Consider the following 12,802-nt stretch of genomic DNA (forward strand, 5'->3'; position numbering starts at 1 on the left):
TAGCAAAATTTAATCCTTGGCCTTGGGACAGAGGCCCTTCCTCAGTGCTGTTGCTTAGCTATCCAGATGTGCATCTAGTGTTGCAGAGAAATCCTGCCTCAGAGTGAAGCTGGTTTCCTAGAAACCTAGTCTGAACTCCTGGATCCAGCCCTATTGACTCAGTTACATGAGCCAATAAATTTCCTGTTATATTTCAGTCTTTGCCAGTTGGGTTTCTGCCATTTCCATTGGAAGAGTTCTTGTTCATTCACCTTTGTCCCAGAAGAAAACAAATTAACTCATGCAAACAGTTTTTATTGAATATCTATGCTCAAACCAGTGTTGGGCAATGCTGGGGACAATAAATGGCCATGACAGAACATGTCCCTCCCCTCATAGCAATCCCAGTCTACCAGAGCTTCAATAGATAATCATAACCCACTCAGTAATAATGGCAATATCCACCATGAAGGAGGCATCTGTGAATGGGTGGTGAGATCTAAGGATAGGAATTTAAGTTGCCACTGATAGATGGGCCAGAAATCAACCAAACGAAATGAGGTTAAGGGCTAAGGGCCCATGCATGCATGTCCAGGGGGTTCAGATTCCTAGCAGAGCTCAGAAACCTGGTAAAAGATCTTGGGAGGACAAGGAGGGAAGGGTGAGGAGGTGGAAAGGGAAAGGTGAGGCAGTCAGCCAAGCTTCAGCTGGAAGAAGCAGGAGCAGGAGGAGGAGGAGGCCAAGGTGTGCACGTGACCATCCCTTCTCGTTCCTCACAATGTGGTGTAGAAATACATGGCTATCAGCATCACAGGGAGCTGGAGGAGAAGGCAGTTGGGTTAGGGGTGCTCCAGCCCCACACCCACATCCCACCCAACCTGTAGGCTCCCCGCCTCTCACCGTCCACATCAGGATGGCAAACCCAAACCACGAGATGCCCCACGTGTAGCTGTCGATGGCATGGCCAATGTGTTCGAAGCAGCCCTGGGCAGGGGGAAAATGAGGGTTTAAGCAAATTCCCTCAGGAGGTTGGCTGCTGAAAGCAAGAGTTGCTGTATGCCCTCAGGAAAGTCACTTCCTTCCTTGAGCCTTGGTTTTTCTCTTGTGCAATGGGGATTATGGCAGTGCCTACCTCCCAGCGTGGATTCAGGGAGCAGGGATGTGACCTTGAATCCAGGACCTGTATAAGTAGGTGCTGCCATGATGGTGATTACGACAGCCTGAGGGCGATTTTATTTAGAGCAGGCTTTCCATGCTGCCCACAGGCTCCAAGGGTTTGAAATGTGCCTTTAGGATCAGTCCACTTCTGACATCTCCTCATTTAGAGATGAAGCTGAGTTGGTCCAGAGCCACTCTTCATGTAGACCCCTGCCCCAACTTGGAATCAGCCAAGAACAAAGGTGCCCTGGAGTTAGGCAGGACCGAGGTGATGCACTAGCTCTACCGCTTGTTCTCTATGGGGCCTACATATGAATCTGAACCTCTGAACCTCAGTTTCCCCATCTGCAAAGTGGTGATCTTAACAGCACTGCCCTCTGAAAGCAGTTGTGAAGATTCCATGGAGATGCATGTAAGCACTCTGCCCAGAGTCTGGGCTGGAAACATGGCTGTCTGATTCTGCAAGTGGTGATGGTTTGCACACCTGATCTAAGACATGCTGCTGAAGGGCCCCAGGCAGCCAAGAGCAACCAGAGGAACACTGGGACCAGTTCTAACCTCTTCTGGTTTCTTTCTCTGCCTCTGCACTCCCCTCACAATAGTTAAAGCATCTGGTTGGGGCCTAACTGCCTGAAATCAAACCCCAGCTCCATCCCTCACTAGCGAGTGACCCCTCAGTTTCATCATCTGTAAAATGGGATAATTATAATCTTTACTTCATCAAGCTGTGGTGAGAAATAAGATCAAAATTTAAAGCACTTCGAAGGATGCCTGGTAAAAAGTATAAGCTCAATAAATGTGGGTTGTTATTTGTGTTGTGCTACTGCTATTATTGTTGTTGCTCATCCCAGAAAACCTGAGAAAAATTGCAGGTGCCAGGTCTAAATCAGATAGACCCTGTGTGCATCCTGCTAACTTTCAGAGGGAGAGAGAGACTAATGGAGGGAGAGTTGAGAGAAGGGAGAGATAGAGAAAGCCCGAGAGGGGAGGAGGAAATAATAGACAGTGGAAAGGAGGAAGAGATAGAAGAATCAGAGAGGGCCAGAGAGACCACAGACAGGTGCAGCAGGAGGGAGGGGACATACCTTGGTGAACAGGTAGTCCATGTGGCCCAGGCGGCAGCCTTCTTCATTGAGGGGAATGAAGTTGCCAGTCCGCCGACAGCACAGTGGGGGCCAGGGAAACACCACCTCCGGGGTGGCCTCCCGGAAGGTTGATGTAAAATTCACCCAGTCCATGGGACCAGATGTGCCACAGCACTCTTGCTGGAGAGAAAGGCAAGGGGTCAGGCTCCAGCTCAGAGCAGACCGCTGCTTGCCTGAGGTCAGACAGTGAGAAAGGGCAAGGTTGTTCTGGGCCACTGCTGGGCCCAACTTCCCCATGTCCTGGGCCTCAAGGAGGAGGGCAGTGTCTGTGTGTGTGAGCAATGACCAGAAGATATTTGTTCCAGAACCAAGAGGCTGATGAGGGATTTGGATCAAACCCACAATCATGATTTATTTTAAAACTAGAGGGCCGGTGCATGAAATTTGTGCACTGGGTGGGGGTGGGGGGCGTTCCTCAGCCCAGCCTGCACCTTCTCGCAGTCTGGGACCCCTCAGGGGATGTCCGCCTGCCGGCTTAGGCCCAAACCCTAAGCTTGCAGTCAGACATCCCTCTTGCAGTCTGGGGCTCTCGCAGTCCGGGACCCCTCACTCCTTACCACCTGGCAGCGGAGGCTGGAGAGGCTCCCGCCACCACTGCTGTGCTCGCCAGCCTGAGCCTGGCTTCTGGTTGAGTGGTGCTCCCCCTGTGGGAGCGCACTGATCACCAGGGGGCAGCTCCTGCATTGACCGTCTGCCCTCTGGTGGTCCGTGCACGTCATAGTGACCAGTCGTTCTGCTGTTTGGTCAATTTGCATATTAGGGTTTTATTATATAGGATTCTTTTGAGTTCACTGTCAACAAAATCTGAGCTAAATGACAGCAAAGGTGGATTTTTGTGTTGTTGTTTTTTCTAGTCCCTGTGGGTGTTTACTTTGTGGGCCCTGAAAGATGAAAACACAGGCCCTTTAAACATGGGCTCTAATCCTGGCTAGCTATATGACTTAAGCTGAATTGGGACCTCAATTTCCCTTGAATCCTCAATATTCTCCTCTGTGCTGCCATGTCAAGTTGGGCTTAGCCAAGAATATGGTTTCTGGAATGCAACATCCTGGGTTTGAATCCTTCTGGTTCTGTGAACTACCAGCTGTGTGACCTTGTTCAAGCTCCTCAACCTCTTGCCTCAGTTTCCTCATCACTAAAAAGCTGATCTCCTTTATGGGGTAGTTGTGAGGATTAAATAAACTTTCAAAGTGCATTGAACAGTGCTAAATAGAAGTTAGTGCTCATTAAATGTTTGCTGTTAAGATAATATATGCCACGACTAAGAGCAGGGATTCTGGACTTAGGCTGCCAGGTTTGGATTCCAGCTCAGCCACTTACTCTGGGCAAGTGACTTTCCCTGTTTTGGGGCCAGTTTAGTCATCTGAAAAATGACAATGACTAAGAGCCTCCCTCATAAGAACCAAATGAGTGGATATCATATACCTGTGGGCATAATGGGAGCCCTATCTACCTCTGCAATCAGGGCCTCAGGTCCTCCCGGCCCCCCTGCCACCCTTGCCCATCCTTGCTCACCTCAATCATGATACGGTCCCAGAGGCGAGTCAGTTCTTGGCCCTGGTCTGTGTCTGCACTGTAGAATGTCAGCATCTGCTTGGTAATCAGGGATGGGTTGGACACCATCTGTGGAGGGCCAGGAAGAATAGGGTCCAGTGGGGTTGGGTGGGAAGGAAAGTCGACCTCCACCCTTAGCCTGAGACCCTCAACACACTCCCCCCAGAAGTCATGCCCCTCCCCTGGCCTCTGACTGGCTCACATAGTCTCGGTGGGTGTAGGATGTGATGCAGGAGGCGCACTCGAAGATGTAGACGATGAGCATGAGCACCAGGTACTGGGGAGAGATAGAGACAGGGACAAACGAACAGCACAGTCAGGGCAAAACCTGTGGAATCACACCCCCTCAAGGGAAATGAAAAATTCTTAAAAATGTGTAGAATGATGTGAATGGTAGCATCTATGTGATAGGTATACAGGTGTTCACTGTTCAAGTCTTTCCCCTTTTTTGTATGTTTGAAATTTTCCATAATAGAAAGTTAGAGGAAAATGTAATGAAAATATATGTAAAGTATTTCCTGAAGTTAATGGATATGCTTGGATGCAGTAAAATAAATGTCTACTCTAGGAAGGAAAAAAAAAGAGAGAGGGAGAGAGAGAGAGAGAGAGAGAGAGAGATTCTTGAGATAACCAGGGACATTTGAGCATAGACTGGGTATTGGAAGATAGATTTGAAGGAACCAGGGTGAATTTTGCAGGTGTGCCAGCAGCATGATGGTTGTACAAAAAAAAATAAAAATTTATTTGACTGGTGTTTAATGTAAATGATATCCCTGTCCTCACCTCTTCCCTTCACCCTTAAACCAACAGGGTGTGGGGCGTGGATTTGCTAACTCTACTGCTGAGATGAAATGCTGTGGCATTAACTTGCCCGACTGCTTTAAAACAATGTCCTTATCACTCAGAGAAATGTGCACTCAAGTATTTATAATGACTTGGTGTCTGGAATGTGCTTCAAAATACCCCAGGAAATAAAAATGTGGGCAGGCAGAGAGTGGAGCAGAGGAGACAAACTTGGCCAGTCTGTGACTAATTGTGTTGAAACCAGGTGATAGGTACACAGGGTTCATCAGGCCATTCTCTCTACTCTCATCTATGTTTGAAATTTCCCATAATGTGTTTTTTAAAACTTCTATGTCTTATTTAATGACAAACTAATAGACAGACACAAACTTTTTTTACTAGTTGGGTGAACTTTTAGGGCTTTGGTTAAATTGTTATGCCAGAGAATTAAATGCAGGAAAGAAATTTTAAAAGAAGGAAAACAGGAAAGGAAAGAAAAAGAGCCTTTCTGTGGCTCCATCTTATGGTGAAGCCAAAGTCTTTACTAAGATCCATAAGGCCCACCTGACAGGCCCACCTTCCCTTTCTTCCCTCATCCTCCATGCCACTGCCCACTATTCTCTCCCCAACCCCATCTGCCCTCACCTCGGCTCCTCTCTCACCCCACCTCCACTTGGCTCCGGCCACACTGGCCTCCTGGCCTCCTCTGGCTTCAGAGCCTTTGCTCTTGCTGTTCCCTTCACCTGGAATGTTCTTCCTGCAGATACACACCCAGGCTCATTCCTCACCTCCCCCAGGCCTTTACTTTCTCTAGCTGCAAGGCCTCCCCACCCGCTTCCCCAGTTCCAGCTCACCCTTCCCTGGTCACTGTCTTCTCCCCCTCAGAGCATCTTCCTCTATGACAAGGACTTTATGTTTTGCTCACTAGATAGCTCCGGTGCCTAGCATAGGGTTTGGCACATGGTTCTTGCTCAATTAGCATTTGTTGATTGAATAAGTAGGTGCTCCTGGGAATTTAAAAGGCCCTCAACTACAGAGGAAGCACAGTGTTGGTTCTGTGTCATTGAGGCCAGGATTAGAATCCTTGTTTTTCCTACTACCTGGGCTTTGGCTTCTTTGAACCTCAGTTTCCTCATCTAGTAACTTCAGAGGGGTTCTGGGAGGATTGAGAGTTCATTTTCTAAACTGCTTAGCATATGAGGCACATGAGAGGCCCTTGGGAAGTGTGGATATTGTTGGTGCAATTGTTGTTGGCAGAGACTGAGAGCACAGGCTCAGTCACTCACTTGCTGTGTGACCTTGGATAAGTGACTTCACTTCTCTGAGCCTCAATCTCAACTGTCAAGTGGGCTCATGACGGTGATGATGATGATGATGATGATGACGACGGTATCTCATATGGAGTTGTGGGGAATAAATGAACTATCCATGTAAAGCATTTAGAAAGTAAAGAGCACTCATTAAATGCTGGTTGTGCTATTATTATTGTCATTATCGACAGCACCACTTATGGGCACAAACTCTGGAGACCAATTAACTGAGGTTCAAATCCCAGTCCTGCTACTCAAGAGTTGTCCTCCTGTGTAGAGAGCTTTATGCCCTTCCTCCCCTGTGTCCAAGTTTTCTTTCTGAAATTATGGTGACAGCTGAGCCTAGGTTTGGGGGTTATGGGAAGGTGAAATAAAATGATTGATTACCATGAGGCCTGGGTGTAGTGCCATGTTGAACACACACTAGTAGCTGCAGTGGTGGTTGTTATTATGAATCTATGAGGATGATCTTTGTGCCTATGTGTCCCCATTCCCTCCTCCTGGGGACTCACCGTGAGGATCATGGACCGCCGGCGGCAGAGCGCTGCACCCACACCAAAGCTCGCCACAACGAAGAAGGAGAAGCCACAGAAGATGGCGATCCAGGCACCAGCGAAGACATCATCCTTGCCTGAGACACCCATCAGTGGGTACACACGGTACTGGTCAGCTGTCACCCATACTGTCTCAGCAAACAGGGCCAGGCCTGACAGCTAGACAGAGCAGCAGGTTAGAAGGACCAACTCAGGGGCAACATCCCCAGCTGCATGAGTCTCCATGAGCAAGTTCCTTCCTCATTCTGAACCTCTACTGCCTGCTCAGTAAAGTGGGCATGTAATAAGAGAGGCAAAGATATCGCCTTTCATGAACAGGGTTGAGGCTAGACACAGGCCCGAAAGGAAGGAGGGCCCAGTCAGAACTGCCCCTCTCCCCTCACTGCCAGTTGCTTTAAGGGCAAAAGGAGATGCCACATGCAAAGCCTGAGTGATGACTGGCACAGAGGAGATGGTTGGTCAACCTGCCCTTCCTTACTAGTATTATTCTCTGAATAGGGGAATCTGACCATTCCCAGAACAATTACAAATATATCAACTCTGGTTCAGCAATTCCACTTGCAGAAATCAACCCTACACACACACGTGCCCATGTAGGAAAATCACAAACCACAAGGTGATCCCCTGTAGCACTGTGGGCAGAGACACCAGGATGCCACGCGATGGAGTGCTATGCAGTTGTGGAGAAGGACAGAGGGGCTCTTTCGAGGACTTCTGTGGAGCGGCCTATAGGCTATGTGAGCAGGAGAAAATGGGAGGCATGAAAAGGATATGGAATGAGTGACATTTGGGGCCAGAAAAGGGAGAAAATTGGTATATCTGCTCCTATTGCTTGCATTTGTTGCATGTTGGAAAAACTAAACATCTAGTTACCTGCAGGATAAGGAATGGGGGACAAAAGAGAGGGAATTTCTTGGTAGATCTGTTTGACAACAATCAAACTAACACTCCTAGACTACTTCCTGTGTGCCAGGCATTGGACCTCGTAATTGGTTTCTGTGTGATGACTATTATTGTTACCAGCTGTAATGTACATTGTTGTTATCACTAATACAAAGAGTAACCACACATGCCAAACTGGTCTAAGTACATTAATCCAGTAACTCATTTTATCCTCTCAGCATTACTATTTTATCTCCATCTTACAGATAAGATAATTGAGGCTCAGAGAGATGACCCCAGGTCCCACAATAGAAAGTGGCAAAGCTGGGATTTGAACCCAGGCTGTCTGGCCCCAGAGCCATGTACAGGCATCACATATTTTTAAAAAACATTAAATATTAAGGAAAAGACATTGTTATTATTCATTATCATGGGCTTCCTGTGTGCCAAGCAGGCACTTTATATTCGTAATCATATTAATGTTGATAGCTAGCATTTCTTTTTTTAAATATGTATTTATATTGATTTCAGAGAGGAAGGGAGATAGAGAGACAGAAACATCAATGATGAGAGAATCATTGATCAGCTGCCTCCTACACGCCCCCCACTGGGGATTGAGCCTGCAACTCGGGCATGTGCCCTTGACTGGAATCGAACCTGGGACCCTTCAGTCCACAGGCCAATGCTCTATCCACTGAGCCAAACTGGCTAGGGCGATAGTTAGCATTTCTTAATTACTTTTTCTGAGCTGAGGGTCATACATGGATTAATCCACACAAATATCCCCATAATGAGGACATAATCTGTAGATGGGGAAACAGGCACAGAGAATTAAAGTCACTTGCTCAAGATCACACTGATGAGAGAGGCAGAGCTGAGATTCGAATGCAGGCTTCTCTGACTTGAGAGCCTACAACACTGGCCTGCTGGGGAGTCTTGGGCCCTCAGCCTCCACCCTCAGGCTCAGGACTGCCCCCTTCTCCCCACCTCCCACTCAGCTCCCAGCACTGGGGGATGTCTCACCAGAATAATGATGTTGCCCACGACCAGCAGCCCCACCACAATCGGAGATCCCTTCTCCGCCTCTGCTGCTGCAGAAGCCATAGTCGTGCCTGGGACACATGAGCAGGGATGAGGCCAGGCAAAAGTCAGGAGAGGAGGGAAGGTCCAGCTGGACACACTGCGCCCCAACTGCCATGGGCTGGTCCTTGCTCTCTGCTGGGCCTAGGCTGGTACTGAGTGCGCTCAGCTTCCCACAACCCCGGTTGATGGGCCATTTTACAAAAGAGGATAGTGAGGACCAAGCAGGGCACTCCCTGGCCAGAGCTCAGCACTGGCCCTCCTTGCGCCTCAGACCACCCCAGTTCCCTCTACCCATCCAGACCCCCAGAGTCCCCTCCTCACCTTCTCTGCCTGCAGTTTCTCTGGCCAGCCCCTCCCACAGTGGCTCCCTATATATGCCCAGGCCCCTCCTTAGGAAGGGAGGAGAGTGTCTGGAAAAAGGGACAAGAGGTCAAGCAGGCAGATCAGCATGAGAGAACAGCTTTATGTGCCCCACCTGAGTGATTTATAGACCTGATATTCCAGATTGTGCTAGTATCTGGCCACATGGGCAGGGTGATGTGGTCCTGGTAAGGTTGCTATGGGCGGGGGTGGGGGGGTGGGTAGAATGAGTGCACCACCTGATGTCTCTCCTTAAGACATAGGCCTTCCTGGGAGCAGAAGAGAGATCCAAGTTGGACCTGTGTGTGAATCCTGAATCCCAGAACTGCCTCTTCTGCTGGTGGTTACACCTTTCCAAATTTAGGAACCCAGGGGGACACCCAGGTAGAGACTTGGCAGGTGAGGACAGGGCTAGACCAAGACAGGGAGGTGGTGAGGAGAGGAGGGGGCAGGTGGCTCAGAGGCTGATTGCATGGGCTGTGGGCTGAGGGGAGAGGATGGCAGGAGATGGGTGTGTAAGGGGAGTTTGAGATGAGTGTACAACAAGGGCAGAAGAGAGGTGTGCTAAAAAGGGGAGGGGGCACACTGAATGGGCTTGGTGGGAGCAGACTTGCTGGGTCATGGATATGTATGTGCCAGGTTGCTTTTCACAATGGTTGTCCCTAGTGCCCTCTTAACCAAGAATTCATGAGGGTTCCTATATCTTTCCATCACCACCTACACTTGGTTTTATCCAGCATTCTAATTTTTTTATTGTCTAAAGTTTTACATATGTCTCCTTTTTTCCCAATTGACCCCCTCTCCCAGCCATTCCCACCCCTGGTAAGCCCCCACCACCCCAGTGTCTGTGTCCATTAGTTATGCTAATATGCATGAGTACAAGTCCTTTGGTTGCTCTCTAACCGCCCCCCACACACACACACATCACCATTTGTCTCTGGATCTATTCTTGTTTATTAAATTATGTTGATCATTATATCCCACATATGAGGGAGATCATGTGATATTTATAGCATTCTAATTTTTGGCAGAGTAATTCAGTGTAAAGTGATACCTGCCATTATTTCAATTCTCACTTATTACTAATGATTTTAAGCATCTTTTCACATGTTTGTTAGCATTTTGAGTTTTTACTCCCATTACACATTTTCATTTTTAACATATATGTATATATGTATATATTCATCAACAAAGTATAGAATGGTTTTAGATGTTTTAATAAACATTATGCATATTAATTTGTATCCTCATGAAATGGATTTTTTTTTCACTTCAACATTATGCTTTTGAGATTTATTCATCACATATGTGGCTGTAGCTCAGCTGTTTTTCTTTGCAAGAATACTTCATAGGTTAAACTTTCCTTTCCAAATGAATTCATTTTAGCAAAGATGTCATCAATGGCAGCACAGAGGTATGCAGACTTAGCAACACTCTGAAAACTCAAGTTTGGGCACTAAGGGAATATGTAAAGGCTGGAATCTCAGATGCTCCTTTGGGTCAGCTGAGCAAAGGAGGGTCTGAAATTCATGGGTAGGTGTGGGACAGCTGAGTATTGTGCCCAAGAAAGGGAAATTTCGAAGCTAGGTAGGACCAGTGTGAAGTGTGAGGTGAGTAGGAGAGAGGAAAAAAGGGAAGGGGAAAGAAAGATCTGGGGAGATAAGGACATAGTGTGTGGTGGTGAAGCAGAGGAAAACACTGCCTGACTGGCATGGCTCAGTGGTTGAGCACTGACTTAGGAACCAGGAAGTCATGGTTCAATTCCCAGTCAGGACACATGCCCAGGTTGCGGGCTCTATCTCCACTGTGGGGCCTGCAGGAGGCAACTGATCAATGATTCTCTCATCATTGATGTTTTTCTCTCCCTCTCCCTTTCCTTTCTGTTTTGAAATCAATACAAAAAAAATTTTTTTAAAGGGGAAAGCAACCTAGCCTGTTTGGTTCAGTGGATAGAGAGAGTGTCAGCCTGTGGACCAAAGAGTGCCGGGTTCAATTCTGGGCAAGGACATGTACCGCAGTTGCAGGTTCCTCCCTGGCCTGGGCCCTGGTCAGGGTGTGCGCAGGAGGCAACCAATTTATGTGTTTCTCTCACATTCATATTTCTCTCTGTATTTTCCTTTCTCTTCCACTCTCTGTAAAAATCAATGGAAAAATATGCTCAGGTGAGGATTAAAAAAAAAAAAAAAAAGGAAAGCACTAGTGTGGGGATAGTCAGAAGGTCTTTTTATTTATTTTTTTCTCAAACTTATTGAGCACCAAGTATAGATCAGGCCTAAACTAAGCATTAAGAGTGCACATAACATAATGAGCTTTCTCATATCCAGCCCTGTACGGGGGGAGGCAAAGAAGAGGGGGTGCAATGCTGGGAGCACAGTGGTGATTAAGACAGCTCTGTTCCGCCCTGGTGGGTGTGGCTCAGTTGGTTGGGCTTCATTGTCCTGTGCACTGAAAGGTTGCTGGTTTGATTCCTGCTCAGGGCACATGCCTGGATTGCGGGCTCAATCCCCAGTAGGGGGTGTGCAGGAGGCAGCCGATCTATGTTGCGTTCTCACAGTGATGTTTCTCTCTCTTCCTCTCCTTTCCTCTCTCTCTAAAAACAATAAAAATACATATTTTTAAAAGACAGCTTTGTTCTTGCATTCATAGGAGATAGACCTTTACCAGAGTGTGACAACCCAGAGTGGTCAGGGGAATGCTGAAATGACCAAGGCATTGAGAGAGAAAGCACATGTCAGAGTGACCAGGGCCACAGTGGGGGAAACAAAGGTGAATGTGTGAGCTCAGAGGAAGCACCTGACCCAGCTGGAGGCATGGAGGGAGGCTTCCTGAAGAAAGGGACATTGGAGGAAGAGTCTGAGGCCAGCAGGTAAAAGGCAGGAAAGAACATTTCTGACTGAGGGAATGTGGTATATACATACAATGGAATAATTCAGCCTTAGAAAAGAAGGAAATACTGCAATATGCAACAACATGGAAAAACCTGGAGGACGTTGTGCCAAGTGAAATAAGCCAGTCTCAGAAGGACATAATCCCACTTGTATGAGGTATCTAAAATAGTCAAACTCATTAAAGCAGAGAGTAGAATGGCGGTTGCCAGGGGCTGGGGAGTGGGGGAAATGAGGAGTTGCTAAACAATGGGTATAAACATTTCAGTTATGCAAGATAAATAAGTTCCTGAGGTCTGCTGTACAACATGTACCTATAGTTAACAATACTGTGTTGTACACTTAAAAATCTGTTACGAGAATAAGTCCCATGTTAAGTGTTCTTTAAAAAAAAGACTGGGAGAAGGAAATTTCTTTGGTGTGCCACAGCCTAGAAAGGAGACTGATGTGCTGGGAGCAACCAATATTTAGAGAGTATTTCCAACATACAGGGCACTGCTCTCAGCACTTTACATATAGTATTAGGCACTGTTCTAGGCACTTTACATGTAACATCTCATTAAATCTGCAAAAGAGCTCTATGAGGAAGGTGTCATTAATTTCATTTTATAGATGAGGAAACTGAGATGCAGAGAGGTCAAATTATTTGCATAAGGTCTCACAGCTGGTAAATAGTGGAGCCTGAATTTGAACACAGAAAGTGCCTACCCCATAACCACTATACTCTACTGCCTTTCTGTGTGTATACTGACACTGTTAGAGTATTCCTCCCCCACCCCCCCCTTTTTTTTTAGCCAGGAGAATCTATACTAATAATAGAGGAATATGCAAATTGTCCAGGATACCATCACAGTAACGACCAAACAGCAGGCTGCACGGGGCAACCAGGCCGGCAGGGGGGTTAGTGAGGGGCGACCAAATAACTGAACAGCAGGCTGTGTGGGGTGACCAGGCCAGCAGGGGGGGCAGTTGGGGGTGACCAGGCCAGCAGAGGGTGTAGTTGGGGGCAACCAGGCCGGCAGGAGGAGCATTTAGGGTCAACTAGGCCGGCAGGCAGAGGTGGTTAGGGGTGATCAGGCTGGCGGGGGGGGGGGCAGTTAGGGGGGGTC

The 12,802-nt window shown here is 47.6% G+C and overlaps 1 protein-coding gene across 2 annotated transcripts; it reads right to left on the bottom strand.

The window, feature by feature from the left end:
• Window positions 1–275: 275 nt before the first annotated feature.
• Window positions 276–8,834, bottom strand: UPK1A (uroplakin 1A). Of its 2 annotated transcripts, none has more exons than XM_005862440.2 (8): window positions 8,770–8,834; window positions 8,389–8,477; window positions 6,442–6,642; window positions 4,039–4,113; window positions 3,798–3,905; window positions 2,223–2,402; window positions 880–963; window positions 276–797 (listed from the first exon to the last, which is right to left on the bottom strand). In XM_005862440.2, the coding sequence occupies exons 2-8, from the start codon at window positions 8,467–8,469 to the stop codon at window positions 753–755; spliced, it is 774 nt and encodes a 257-aa protein (XP_005862502.1). In that variant the 5' UTR covers window positions 8,470–8,477; window positions 8,770–8,834; the 3' UTR covers window positions 276–752. The 2 variants fall into 2 exon arrangements, with proteins under 2 accessions (XP_005862502.1, XP_005862501.1); XM_005862439.2 differs by lacking the exon at window positions 8,770–8,834 and adding an exon at window positions 7,094–7,216 and having other exon boundaries at window positions 279–797; window positions 8,389–8,453.
• Between the last annotated feature and the right edge of the window lie 3,968 nt (window positions 8,835–12,802).

The sequence above is a fragment of the Myotis brandtii genome, unplaced genomic scaffold, assembly GCF_000412655.1.
Source record: "Myotis brandtii unplaced genomic scaffold, ASM41265v1 scaffold165, whole genome shotgun sequence".
Taxonomy (NCBI): domain Eukaryota; kingdom Metazoa; phylum Chordata; class Mammalia; order Chiroptera; family Vespertilionidae; genus Myotis; species Myotis brandtii.